Genomic DNA, 15,000 nt, shown 5'->3' on the forward strand with positions numbered 1-15,000 from the left:
CTTCACCTCTCTAACTGGCTCCCCATTGGCCCGAGGAAAAGTGGGTGTGAATGCTTTTTGATCCATGAATTTGCATATAGCGACCGCCCTCCAACGCCCTGGAGGCGGGGCCAAAAATCGCCCCTCGCTCACCGATTGGACGGAACAAAAGTGGGCGTGAGTCGTTTTTGATCCGTTTTCTGCAGAAAAGTCCGTGATGTTTTTGAATACGCTGCTCGGTGCGCGCCCTGCACGAGTCCAGTATCGGTGCCCACGAGTGGCGCGAGATGGTGTGGATCCGATGGTGGCGAGTTGTGACGGTAAAGGTCGTGGCTGTTGTTGTGAAGCGGCGTTGTGGTTGGTGGTTGTTGTGAGGCAGCGTTGTGGTTGGTGGTTGTTGTGAAGCGGCGTTGTGGTTGGTGGTTGTTGTTGTGAAGCGGCGTTGCGGTTGGTGGTTGTTGTGAAGCGGCGTTGTGGTTGGTGGTTGTTGTTGTGATGGCTGTTGAGACGTGGTTGGTGGTGGTAATAATGGCGGCTGGTCCAAAATAAAGATAGTAAAAGAAAAACGGCTATCCTGAAGAGTCGCAGCCCGCATGAATGACATTTATTCCCTCTAGACAACGGGTTTGGGCCTAACTACACATATACTTACCGAGATATCTCACCTAAGGGACCTGAATGGTGGTTTGTGAATTTCGTCAACCACAACAATATTTTGCCCCGAATTCTGCAATTTCTTGGGGTTTCACGCATGCACACCGAGCATTTTGGGGCAGATTATATCATTTTGGAAGTCATGTATTGCAAAACTTCGGATAAGCGTTTACCTATACCTCAGGATGTACTTTACAAAAATACTTGTTTGCAACCTCTCACATGCCTGTACCAAAATTTTCAGTTGTTTACCAATGGACAATTTCGACCTACTCATGGAAAGCTCAGCACATTCCACCATGCGAATTGTAATTACAAAACTACAATGGATTAAATGGCTTTGCCCCAAACCCTAACCCTCCTCCCACCCCCAATACCCTTGCCACTCACTCTGACACAAAGTGTTCTAAACGGTGTCTGTCAGAGCAGAATGTTAATGGTAGTGAGGTCATCACATTTATCCTTCATGCAGTGCAGCATGATGACGTAATCAATGGTGATTTCATGCATCCAAAAGCAGAATAATCCCGAATTTTGAAAGGAAGTGTCTGATGGAGAAATGTTTAATTACAATACGTGCCAAGCTTGTGTCATTTTGTGCTCTATATGGAGTTCACACCAACACTTGGGACTTCATTCACCATCATTCTATCACTATTGGGGAGATTGTGTGATGAGCCACAATATCCCAGCTTGCCAGGACAATACAATCGAACGTATCGAGTTGGTATCGGGGCCTTGTCTGCTCAATCGTGGCATTACCGCCTGACTGATTATTCCAAACACAGATGGAACTGCACGTGCCGGTCATAACTTGGATTTGGTGGCAAAATGCGCTTTCACAAGAACACGGTTTGAGTTTCTGTTTGGCACATGCTCGTTTCTCACTGTTCTCCTCAGCTCCACTCACACATGCACAAACCACTTCACCTTGGCCATACACCCCCTCACCTGGGGAAAATGTCACTTCACCTGGGGCAAATGCCGCTTCGCCTTTGGCAAACACCGTTTCACCTGGGGCCAACCCCCTTTCATAAGGGGGCAAACGCCACTTCACTTTGGGCAAATGCCGCTTCACATTGGGCAAACGCGGTTTTACCTGGGGCCAACGCCCCTTCATAGGGGGACAAACACCACTTCACCTTGGGCAAACGCCGCTTCACCTGGGGCAAACGCCGCTTCACCTTGGGCAAACGCCGCTTCACCTTGGGGAAACGCCGCTTCACCTTGGGCAAACGCCGCTTCACCTTGGGCAAACGCTGTTTCACCCTGTGCCAACGCCCCTTTACCTGAGGCAAACACCATTTCACCTTGTGCAAATGCCCCCCTCCCCCTTCACCTGGGGTAAACGCTGTTTCACCTGGGGCCAACGCCCCTTCACCTGGGGCAAACGCTGTTTCACCTTGAGCTAACGCCCCTTCACCTGGGGCAAACGCTGTTTCACCCTGTGCCAATGCCCCTTCACCTGAGGCCAATGCTCCCTCACCTGTGGCAAACGCCCCTTTACCTGGGGCAAACACCATTTCACCTTGGGCAAATGCCCCCCCTCCCCCTTCACCTGGGGTAAATGTTGTTTCACCTGGGGCCAACGCCCCTTCATAGAGGGACAAACACCGCTTCACCTTGGGCAAATGCCGCTTCACCTTGGGGAAACGCCGCTTCATCTTGGGCAAACGCCGCTTCACCTTGGGCAAACGCCGCTTCACCTGGGGCAAACGCTGTTTCACCCTGTGCCAACGCCCCTTCACCTGGGGCAAACGCCATTTCACCTTGTGCAAATGCCCCCCTCCCCCTTCACCTGGGGCAAACACTGTTTCACCTGGGGCCAACGCCCCTTCACCTGGGGCAAACGCTGTTTCACCCTGTGCCAATGCCCCTTCACCTGGGGCCAATGCTCCTTCACCTGTGGCAAACGCCCCTTCACCTGGGGCAAACACCATTTCACCTTGGGCAAATGCCCCCCTCCCCCTTCACCTGGGGTAAACGTTGTTTCACCTGGTGCCAACACCACTTCACCTGAGGCAAACACTGGACACTAATACCCTCTATTTCTATCTTCTGAAGTGATGGACACTTAAAGTTTTAATACAAGATTCATTTTACTCCACCAAGTAATGCTGGCAGATAATTCAACTAGTCCAACATCCCTCTTCTTGAAGGTGCACACGTCGTTGCGTCACTCTGCCTGCAAAACTCCAGAATGAGAGCTTCCAGCTCGATCAAAATTCGAACCCAGGCTCGACAGTTTAGCTGCTCGTGTGCATACTTCTTGGCCAAGGTAGTCCGGAGTATCCTGCCTCCCATAAACAAACATGTCCGTGCATGCATGTTAGTTTGTATACTGTCTTTGTGAAATTGACTATCGATTTATTACGGAATGCCTTTAATGCAAAAGTTTATTTTTTGGGGGCAGATTTTTACTTTTACTTTAATTTCTTTAATTTATTTGTACAAATAGTTTCCTGTGTCTCCCGATATTTACTTGGGATCTTTACCTTAGCTTCTGCAAAATATGTGTTGTTTCTAGCTCCTTAAACTTTATGAATTTAATGATCACTTCATGGTATTATTATTCTCCTCCAAGTTTAGATCATGAACTTAATGGTGTTGGCTGTGAAGTACAGAACAGATGGTTCAATATGTCGATGGAATATTTATTTAGTCGAAAGTACAGGAGAAGGGTAAGATTCTTCTGACCTTCTGTAGCAAGTGAATGGAGTGAGAGACGACCACAATGAGTGTACTCGCATCAGATGTAGACTCGACTAACGAGGGCTGGTATAACCCCTTGCTGAAGGTGTACCCTCCATAAATAATATTCATGAGCCAGTTGGGTGCTTTCTGACTGTCCATTTTTTCCCCCCAACAATCCAATCGTGATGTGGCATTTCTCCTGAGAGTATATAGATTTCCTGAAGATTAGAATGCGAATTCCTTGCAGTGCTTTCTTCAGTTGCATTTGAACCCACAATCTCCAGAATCGTTACCAATCAGCAAGCACTCTGCCCAAAATGAGACACACAGCAGTCCAAGACTTGTATGGTTTATTGTGACTTTCTAGGTCCGATTACCTCCAAATGCTATTGAAGTTGGAGAAACTTGGGGTGCTCAAAAGGTAAAGGAGGAATCGGTATGGAGTTAAGAAACCGTATTTCTAATGTAACCAAAAGGAAGATGATTGTATGGACGAGTTGCGGCTGTTTGACGTAACCTTCCAACAAGATACAGTTCAAAAGAAGTCCTGTAGTCAGCAAAAGTGTGCTGCGCTGTGGCCAGCTCTGAGCTCGAACAGTGTCCATGGCCCAACTGGCATCTGAGAGTTCCTATCGCCTTGCATTCCTAGCAGCTTGACACCGCACCCGCGCTAACTCGCTTCCGCTGTTTGTCCGCTCCCTGACCGTCACCAGGACCCGCCTGGCCATCTCAGCACCCCTGTGCGAGACTAGCGACGCGGAGGCAATTCGCAGGCGCCACTTTAATGTCTGATTAGAGAGGGGGTCGGTTCGCACGGACAGGGTGCTTCATGGGGGATGGTTTTACCCTGGAGATGTACGGGTAACACATTAATTTTGTAATTATCCTTGTGTGTGGAAGGTGCAGACAGGTCCAAGTCAGAGATGTAGTTGTAGATGTTCTGCCTGGAAACGGAACTGCCCTTTCCTGTGCTGTTTCTTGCTCATTTTTCATTGTACACATCATGCATTAATCACCATGTTTGCCAGTTACCATTCCAAGAACTATCACACAGTTGCCCTATACAGTACACATGGACGTGCTTGGTATATACGTCACAAAGTGTTGGCAACAAGGTATCTCGATGGAGATTCATTGTGTCTTTAAGGGGGATTTGGTGAGCGAGTCGGTGGCTTTGCATTCATCTTGAAATCCACGGGTTGGAAGTCTCGAACAAAGGCGGAAAAGCTATTGCACCAGAAAGCAGACAAGTGAGCAAGTGAGGCGGCGACATGCACGCATTTGACGCACGTGTCCGGGAGGGCGTTGTGAGAGAGTCAGGGGTGCGCGTCGTACACTTCGCTTGACTCACTCACAGAGGAAGACATGCGGATCGATGCACTCAACATCCTCGCACTTTGCTTCGTTTTTTCCACGAGCACCGGTAAGGCTTCACCTGGGCACCCATACATATACAGGTACAACTTTTGCTTTTCATATAGAAACTCGTAGTTGTTACATATCGAAACCGCGCATGTACTTTTGACAGCAAATACGTTTTTGTAATAAAAAACAGAACAAGATATACTCGGAAAAAACTACTCAAAGAGTTTTATTTTTCACGTCGGTGGAGTGTTTTAAAGCTTTCCACACAGGTGGTGCGTTCGAAAAGTTTCCTCGTCAGTCTGTTTCTAAAAGTTTCTACATCAGTGATGTTTCTGAAGGTTTCTGCATCAGTGTTGTGTTCTTAATGTTTTGACATTGGTGGTATGTTCTAAAAGTTTCTACATCATTGGTGTGTTCTAAAACTGGCTATGTTGGTGGTGTGTTCTAAAAGTTTATGTCAGTGGTGTGTTATAAACTGGATACATTGGTAGTGTGTTCTCAAATTTTTACATCAATGGTGTGTTCTAGAACTTCCTGCGTTGGTGGTGTGTTCTAAAACTGTACATTGGTGAGGTGTTATAAAACTGGCTACGTTGGTGGTGTGTTCGAAAAGTTTACATTGGTGGGGTGTTCTAAAACTGGCTACGTTGGTGGTGTGTTCTAAATGTTTCTTTGTTGGTGGTGTTTTCTTATAGTTTATGTCAGTGGTGTGTTTTCAAACTGGCTATGTTGGTGGTGTGTTCTAAAAGTTTCTCCATCAGTAGTGTGTTCTAAAATTTTCTACTTTGGTGTTGTGTTCTAAACGTTTCTACATCAATGGTGTATTCTGAAAGTTTCTACATCAATGGTGTGTTCGAAAAGTTTCTATATCAGTGGCGTGTTCTTAAAGTTTCTACATCGGTGGGGTGTTCTAAAAGTTTGCATATCGGTGGTGTTTTCTAAAAGTGTCTACATTGGCGTTTTCTTTGAAAAGTTTATACGTCAGTGGTGTTTCTAAAACCATCTACATCAGTGTTGTGTTGTAAAAGTTTCTATATCAGTGGTGTTTCTCAAACCATCTACATCAGTGTTGTGTTGTAAAAGTTTCTATATCAGTGGTGTTTCTCAAACCATCTACATCAGTGTTGTGTTATAAAAGTTTCTACATTAGTGGTGTTTCTAAAACCATCTACATCAGTGTTGTGTTATAAAAGTTTCTATGTCAGTGATGTTTCTAAAACCATCTACATCAGTGTTGTGTGATAAAAGTTTCTACATCGGTGAAGTGTTCTAAAAGTTTCGACATTGGTCGTGTGTTCTAAAAGTTTCGACGTCGGTGGTGTGTTCTAAAAGTTTTTATGTCTGTAGTGTGTTCTAAAAGTTTATATGGCAATGTTGTGTTCGAAAAGTTTCTACATTGGTGTTGTGTTTTAAAAGTTTCTACATCGGTGTTGTGTTCTAAAAGTTTATATGTTGGTGGTGTGTTCTAAAAGTTTATATGTCAGTGTTGTCTTCTAAAAGTTTCTACATTGGTGGTGTGTTCTAAAAGTTTCTACATCGGTGTTGATTTCTAAAAGTTTATATGTTGGTGGTGTGTTCTAAAAGTTTATATGTCAGTGTTGTGTTCTATAAGTTTCTACATTGGTGTTGTATTCCAAAAGTTTATATGTCGGTAGTGTGTTCTGAAAGTTTATATATCGGTGGTGTGTTCTTAAAGTTGATATGTCAGTGTTGTGTTCTAAAAGTTTCTACATCGGTGGTGTGTTCTAAAAGTTTATATGTCGGTGTGTTCTTAAAGTTTATATATCAGTGTTGTGTTCTAAAAGTTTCTACGTCGGTGGTGTGTTCTGAAAGTTTATATGTTGGTGGTGTGTTCTTAAAGTTTATATGCCAGTGTTGTGTGATAAAGGTTTTGACATCGGTGAAGTGTTCTAAATATTTCTACATTAGTGGTGTGTTCTGAAAGTTTTGACGTCGGTGAAGTGTTCTGAAAGTTTATATGTCGGTGGTGTGTTCTGAAAGTTTATATGTCAGTGGTGTGTTCTGAAAGTTTATATGTTGGTGGTGTGTTCTAAAAGTTTATGTCAGTGTTGTGTGATAAAAGTTTCTACGTTGGTGTTGTGTTCTAAAAGTTTCGACATCGGTGGTGTGTTCTAAAAGTTTATATGTCAGTGTTGTGTGATAAAAGTTTCTACATTGGTGTTGTGTTCTGAACGTTTTGACATCTGTGGTGTGTTCTGAACGTTTTGACATCTGTGGTGTGTTCTGAAAGTTTTGACATCTGTGGTGTGTTCTGAAAGTTTATATGTGGGTGGTGTGTTCTGAAAATTTATATTGTTCCGAATTTGGAAGTCTTGTGCACACAGAGAGACAGCTGTCCCATAGCTTAGTTATTTCGGTAAGTGTGTGTTTATAGTTTGGGCCCCCTACCTGTGTCTAACGGGAATTACATGTGTGCGCTGCGGAGATTTGTTTACAACAACAGGCCTTCACCTAGCTTCCCCACACCGACGCCATTGTCTACGTGCGTTCGACCACGTACGTGGGCAAAGATTTCCATTGCCTCAGATCGAGACTCCGCCCAGGAAGGCAGGGGCATGCCCCTTGTCCAATCAGGCCACAGAGTTCGGTTTTCCCATGACACGCCAGCCAACAAGAGTTGAGATGGCCACAGAAGGCGGTTTTCCCATGACACGCCGGCCAATGAGGGTGGAGGCCGCCTCAGAGGGCGATTTTCTGACCCCGGACAAGAAGAAATATAAAGGAATGCCAAGTTGGGAGGTTGGTGGTTTGCCATCTTGGTTGTCACCTGGTTGTCGTCTTGGGGTCGTGGTGGTCATCATCATCGTGTTGCGGGTTCGAGTCCCGCCGAGCTGGATCATCGTCGCCTCTGATCTTCGCCTTGGTCGATTGGTGCATGGCCGGTTGGAGAGCGCGGTACCTGGTGCATGGGAGTGGCATCGTGTTGTGTGTTCGAGTCCCGCTGAGCCGGATCGTCGAAGACCACACGAGGTAGACAGGTCCGGGCACAACCTCTGGTCTCCAGCTCACCTGTCCTCGAGCTGGAGGCCTTCAATAAAGACCATTGGGGTCCATTTCTGTGTGTGTGTGTCTGTGTGTGGGCCTGTCTTTAAGTAGCAACTGGATAAGTGCTTTTGCTTGTACATTGACTGCATTTCTTTTAGTCGGATAACTCTGCTCTTTGTGTGTTCCCTTCCCCCCCCCCCCCAATTATAAATAAATCCCCTGTTAAATGTTTCAGTTCGTTTTTGTGTCCCTTTCATTGGTTTAGCACGGTGCGTGTTGAGAAGTAGCGAGGGTAAATTGTGCATTTGGACCGACGGATCTCGGTGACCATCCGCTCGGGTTAGGCACGGTTCGAGCACGCTACTGGCTCGTTCTGCTCGAGCTCCGCCGAGGGTGAATTTCCCCGGTAGTTTGGACGACGTGGGTATTTAGGTAAATTGAAATTGGCAATTGACCCTATCCCACGCGGTCGACCTAGAGGTGATCTTCGGTCCAATAAGGGACCCGTCGGCTCCGCAGTTATCCGGGGTGACGACCGATAAATCCCGGGTGTTTGGTGGAGCCGACTCTACTACTCCACCTAGCGGTCGTGCTCGTCGCTGATACCCGGCCCACAACAATATGTCGGTGGTGTGTTCTAAAAGTTTATATGTCAGTGTTGTGTGATAAAAGTTTCTACATTGGTGCTGTGTTCTAATTGTTTCGACATCGGTGAAATGTTCTAAAAGTTTCGACATCGGTGGTGTGTTATCAAAGTTTCTACATTGGTGTTGTGTTCTAATAGTTTCAACATCAGTGGTGTGTTCCATCGGACGCATCAAATCATCATCAACATCTGACGCACCTCCTGACTGTTATGGTGAGCATTGCCACGGATTATGTCTCACAGGGTAAAACCGCATTATCCGCAAAGAACAACCGTCCGTCTGCCACCCAGACGATTGTTCCCGCTAATGCAAACCATTCAATCAGAAGGCACGTAATGCGATCGGCAGGTAAATCAAAAACCATGTGGAGTGTGTCGAGCACTCCCCTGATCTTTGTTGGACATTTTATTATCTTGCCAAAACGAAGTTTTTGCAAGATATGTTAGTCAGCTTGTATGTTTTTTTATTTTTTATTTTTTTGTCTGTAATCACGTATAAAAAATTCTGCAGAGCACAGTTATCATTGGAAATTTTTGTAACTTCGCATATCAGAGGCCTACAGAGGTCCCTTTCAGCGCATAAAAATTTGAAGGTCAAGGTCAAAGGTCAAGGTCACTGTCGCAAATCAGGGGAGTCGACGAAACCCTTATTTTTTGAGTAATTTTGATCGGATCGTCTTCAAACTTCATGGGAATATAGTTCATGGTCTGGCGCTCAGCTGATTAATTTTTGGTGGTGATTGGCCTTGACCTTCAAGGTTAGCTCCTCAGGTCAAACATATTTGACCCCAAGGTCAAATTTTCAAGTTTTAGGAACCATATCGTGTAGTACCTCAAATTGAACACCTCGATGAGTGCTTTCTAGATATGTCAAGCTTGAGACATTATGACGTCATTTGGTGACGTTATGAGGCAAAAGCATATTTTTCATGGTTACTCTGTAGAACGATTCTCATCAGAATTTCTCGTAGGCAGATATTCCTTAAGGAGTCGCTCCTGGTGGATAGCAGCTCTGTTCACCTCAGTGTGACCTTAAAGAAGTCACACATGGTTACCTTTTGGCAAGATACGGGTCACCCTGCGGGTGACATTGGTTGATTTTTATTTTTTTATTTTTTTTATGGATAAGCACTGCAATAACAAAAACAGTGCCCACTTGTACTTGCACAAAGTATCAAAAATGCAAATGAGAGAATAATAATAATAATAATAATAATAATAATGATAAAAGAAAAACAAGCTGATATAATCGTATATACAAAACAACATTATCATAAGTATACTGTACAAGACTTTAAGATATTTGTGTGCTTTGGAGCAGAAAGCTTTGATCCTGGATGTTGTTGGGTGACCTACAGTGGCATCTGGTATACTGTTCCACATTGGTATTATTACGGGCATATAGGAGCGGTCATACTGAACCAGTGACCACTCTCTGTCTTGCCACTTACATGACACTTGCAGATATCCCCACAAAGGTAGCATATTACATTATGCTCCAGACATGGGCTTTGTACACTTGGGCTCAGCTTAGTGGATCCAAGTATGGAGCAATAATGCGAAGGGTACTCACTCTTTGTTCAGCTCTAACAGCAAAAAAAAATTATACACACATGTACATAAGGTATTGGTATTGTTGGCATTGGTGTCTATGGTGTCTAATGTATTGTTAGCATGGAACTCAGAGGGAAAGATATCATGAGCAAAGGGAAACATTGGAACGATGTCTGAGACGGTGTTTTCCACCTAAATCAAACAGGTGTGAGTTGATGGACTTTCTCGTGGAGGAATGGTGCCATATCCCTTCTGCAGAATTCCAGACGCTGGTGGACTCTATGCCACAGCACATGTACTGTCCGCACATGGTGGCCCAGTGCCCTATTAAGTGACTTTGCATTGGTGGTTCCATTTTTTTTGTCCACTACCTCTATATATTACAGTACTGTATATATATATATATATATATATATATATATATATATATATATATATATATATATATATATATATATATATATATATATATATATAATTTCATAATCAGGAACAAATCCCTGCATGGGGCTCGTGTGAAAGAATCCTCTCTCAACCCAGGAGTTAAACCCAAGAACCTCATCACGAATGCGGCGATTTCCCACTGAGCGATTGGGTCTTTGCGATACGTTTGAGGGATGTACACTCCTGAGCTATTCAGCCTGGGTTTCAATGTTGATCCAGCTATGAACTCTCATTCTGGTGTTTTGTAATCAGGGCAATGCATCATCGTGTGCACGATCCATAAGATGGCTGTTCAACTGGCTGACCTATCTGCCAACATCAGTTTTGTGGGCGTTAAATATCCCACAATGTCGTTTAACTCTTAGGCAGGTTGTCCCCGACATCCTGAAGGAATCAAATTCCGACAACCTTCATTTGACTGACAGGTTGGCATACTGTCGAAGTATGCAACCTCGTCTCTAAGCCATCTAGCCTGGGTTAGATTCCCGAACCAGCTATATACCGTCATCCCATTGTTTCACAGGCAGGGTGACGCATCAATGTGTGTGCTGTCCCTCGAATGGACATGAAACTGGACATCCTGTCTGCCAGCAATCGTTGGTGGATGTTAAAGATCCCACGTTGTCCTTCACGAAGAGTGGGCGAGCTGTCGCCGGCACCATGAACAAGTTACAAATTCCTGCCCTAACTACTGCTGGGAAGGCAACGACAATCCACCCAGCATAACACTTCCCAAGAAACTGTTTGGGCAGTATTGAACCTACCTTTGGGCAGAACACCAGCATATGGAAATACCACCTTCTGGAGAACTTGTGTCATGCGTGACCACCTCGTTTGTGAAAGTCTTGGACCAAAACGTTCCCCAGCCACTCCACAAGAAGGCAGAAATATTTTGGGCTATTAAAGTAGCAGTATTAGTATTAGCAATAGTTGCATTCCTATGTGTGTATATATATATATATATATATATATATATATATATATATATATATATATATATATATATATATATATATATATATATATATATTAGCACCACTATATGGATGAATGTTGTTGATTCTTTCACTTTTTGAACAACGCTCATAATAAGTACGTTGAACCGTCCAGTGATATTGTCCTAATTTATTTATCCAATCATTGTACCCAAGAAGCCATTGTTTGATCAAAGGTCAACAGTTCGAGGAAACTTTCACGAACGCTCCTGCATCAAACTGTTTTCTTCTGTTATCACCGATTCGTACACGGTAAAGGTTTTGAGTACGTTTCCATCGATTTGTTTTTCGACATTCCTGGATGATTGCCAGACAGTCATGTTTTCAGGAAGTTTGAGTTTACTTTTTTTGAATCATCATGTGAACCGTCGTCGGTGTTATTGAATTGTTTAACTTGTTCCACATGAACAATAGCTTCCCATAACTCCAATTGCCTATTGTAGATTATAGTATTTCCTTTCAAAGGTTTCTTGGTAAAATATTGCATCCTCAATATAACTTGTCGAAAGTACTTTCCTGCATCTGAAAAGTACATTTTTAACGAGTTCTCCATTTCGCAGGAAGTATGGTTTTCACTGATAATATGAGGAAAGTTTGATTCTAAGATTACTTTGCATCATCATGGTGTTCAGAATTGTACAATCTTTTAAAAATTATTTGATTTGAATTACTCACCGAGCATTGTCAGATACCCAGCCAGGTAAGTAGTGGAACTGTATCCTCCTATTCCTGGTGTTGGCTTAATGGTTTGGGAGGTTGGCTTGGGGTCTTAGGGTCCTGAGTTTAAATTCCGCTCGGCTGTTGAATTAATATCAGGTGGGGTTGACTCTGCCTGTCATCCTTCTGAGGTCGGCAAAATGAGTGCCAGCTTGCTGGTATCCTGTGTCGGAGTGGCGACCCGTCCAGGGTTGTACCCACTAGCCAAGGAGACTGCTTAGGCAGCACCAACGCTCTGCACGGAGTGTGGTCCCGATAGATGGACGGATTGTCAGATACCCAGCCAGGTAAAGAGTGGCACTGTATCCTCCTTGCCTCGTGTATACATTATCTTCCTCCTTGGCCTTGCTTTGATCATAAGACCGCTAGATTTGGAAGGAAAAGTTACAAATTGTGTTGATGTAAACCTTTACACATCTTTACTGCCCCTTTTGTGTGGTGGTCATTTGTGTAGCCCTGTGGAAAGAGAAAACTTGCATTGATTGCAATGCAGTTTCATAATATCCAGATGTATACGTACGTGCTGATGTGTAACCGAATAATACAACTTACCCGAAGGCAGCGACCTGGACCGAGCCTGCTGTACACCAGTTGGTGATGACTCCATTTTTGAAAGTGGATCTTCCCATCCACTATTTTTCGGTTAATTTTCAAAATAAGCTCAGAGTGGGTCCCGTTGTCCGGCCGTACGTACGTACGTTAACATTTGACTAAAACATCATGTCCTCACAAACTATCCGACCGATTTGGACCAAATTTGGTACGATGCATCAGGGCAGCAAGATCTCAGGGGAATGTGCTCCCCCTCCGGATGTGCCCCCTATAAAGGCGATTAAGGGAGGGTTTTGCCCTAAATATTGGTATTTTATTTAAAAAATCTTCTTCTCAGAATCTGCCAGACAGATCCAGACCAAACTCACCACGAGGCATCGGGACCATGTCCTAACTTTAAGTTGTGCTCCCCCTGAAAGGGGACCGTGGCCTCCCTCCCCATATCCCTCATATTCACTAAAACATATTTTCCTTACAAACTACGTGACCGATATGGACCAAACTTGGTACGATACGATATAACAGGGTTCGTGGGGTTGTGCCCCCCTTCCAGATCTGCCCCCCTACAAGAGGCTGAAAAGGGGGGTTTGGCCTCGAATTCAGGTCATTTATTTAAAAAAATCTTCCTAGAAACCGATGGTCAGATGCAGACCAAACTCTTCATGAAACACAAGGACCATGCCTTGAACTTAAGTTGTGCTCCCCATGACCGGACCACTTCAGGAAGAGGAGGGGGCATTGCCTCTTACCTCTCATCCCTCATTTTCACCCCGCGTGTTGGGGGAAATAACCGTCAGTACCCCACGGGGCAATTTTTGGGGAATGTTACTTTAACTTCTTATCGTTGTCGGTTCTCATCAAGCCAAATACCCAGTAAGAAGAATTCCGTAAGATTTTGAATCCACTTTTGATTGATTTTGAAGAGGAACTTGATGAGCCAAATGTGCGATGAAAGGCAAAACAAGACGTATTCCCCGTGTCAGTTGTTTGATGGAGGTATTCTTCACAAAGTCAATCAAACCGTGTCTTCGAGACCAGACCGTTCAATCAGTCCATTTACATTGTGAACACAAAGCCACCAAGTTTAACCATTCGTACTGTGTCCCCACCATTTTCTGCTCTGATTTGTTTGCTTTTGTTCCGAACAGATGATGATTCATGTAATTTGGATTCATTCATGGAATTTTTGCCTCGCATTCCAAAGATGACCTTGAAAGATAAGAACAAGCAGATGGAGCAGACTTAGTTATTGAGTGGAAACATTCTGTGCAGTTTGCTGTGGATTTGTTTTATACGTAGTAGTAGTAGTAGTAGTAGTAGTAGAAGAAGAAGAAGAAGAAGAAGAAGAAGAAAACGCGATGGACCATTTAAATTGGCAGCATTTTTACATCCTTCAGCGAAATATGGTCACGCTTTCTTTCGTGAAGTGCAACAAAGCACAATGAACCATCCACCGGTGAAAGGGGTGCTACTTCATGGAGCTTTGCCATTCCATTTTCTGAGACCTATAGATTAGACAGGTTTAAGGAAATCAACAAGCAGCTTTATCCTCAATTGATCCATCTTTGATGTTTATGTTCTCTTGTGAAATAAATTTCAAAACATGAGGCCAAAACGCAAGAACAAGTTCCACTTCCTTGGTGCGGAGTGTGTTCGCAGCAATGGAGAGGAAATACACAAGTCTGATGTGGATACGTCCTCGTGCTGCGTCAATGTGTGTCCCCACGCGTACAATACTTGGCCCATGCGTATCTCTGTAAGGTTCTTCTTCATCATTCCCATTGCTCCAATTATCACTGGTGCTTCCAGAATCTTTTGACTTTTATTTGAGATCTTGGTGTTTGGTGATTTTTTTTTTCCTCCTTGATTTCTGCATTGTTTCAGCCAAAATCGCTTGGTACTGAAGCCTCAATTAGCAATGCCTTCTTTTCTTTTTGGTACCTAAGTACCATACATCCGGTGACAACGATAAATTTCTATGTTCACGCTCGATGGGTTCATCAGATCATATGTGAGCGTTCCTTCCTTGTTTTCATCGATTCCGATGAAACTTGGTGGACAGGTTAGGAATGCCGCGAGGTAGAACTGATTCAACTTTGTGAAGATCCGAATCCAGATCTGGAAACGAGAATTATTTAATTTATAACTGATTCACCCTGAAGAGATGGGGCCAAAAACTATATATAGCATGATATCTCAAAAAGTTGTGGACAAGTTATGACAAAACGAGGTGGATGAGTTGGTTTGGTGACAAGAACAAGCTGATTCGATTTTGGTTAAGGTCCGGATTCAGATCCGACCTATCAGTGGGATACAAAATCTAAACTGTTCAGCTTGTTGGAGGTATGTGCTCTACCGAGTGCTGTTCCGTTTTGCCAAGTGTCACTCCAGGAG

The 15,000-nt window shown here is 44.0% G+C and overlaps 1 protein-coding gene and 1 long non-coding RNA gene across 5 annotated transcripts in view; both read left to right on the top strand.

Moving 5' to 3' along the window:
- LOC147033868 (uncharacterized) overlaps nucleotides 1-4,526 on the top strand; it is a 26,438-nt gene extending 21,912 nt beyond the window's left edge. The window contains exon 4 of the long non-coding RNA XR_015055699.1: nucleotides 4,475-4,526. This is a non-coding gene — a long non-coding RNA (uncharacterized LOC147033868). The remainder of the gene's footprint in view (nucleotides 1-4,474) is intronic.
- Nucleotides 4,527-4,531: 5 nt separating this feature from the next.
- LOC147033869 (zinc metalloproteinase-disintegrin-like ohagin) overlaps nucleotides 4,532-15,000 on the top strand; it is a 154,431-nt gene continuing 143,962 nt past the window's right edge. For 3 of the 4 annotated variants that reach the window (XM_085872048.1, XM_085872050.1, XM_085872059.1), the window contains exon 1: nucleotides 4,566-4,784. In XM_085872048.1, the coding sequence (XP_085728174.1) occupies nucleotides 4,703-4,784 (82 nt within the window). In that variant the 5' untranslated portion in view covers nucleotides 4,566-4,702. Of the gene's footprint in view, nucleotides 4,785-15,000 lie in introns of all 4 variants that reach the window. The other variant, XM_085872054.1, reaches the window with a different exon arrangement.

Source organism: Eptatretus burgeri, chromosome 1, assembly GCF_056783735.1.
Source record: "Eptatretus burgeri isolate ZD-2024b chromosome 1, Ebu_testis_v1, whole genome shotgun sequence".
In the NCBI taxonomy this organism is placed as follows: domain Eukaryota; kingdom Metazoa; phylum Chordata; class Myxini; order Myxiniformes; family Myxinidae; genus Eptatretus; species Eptatretus burgeri.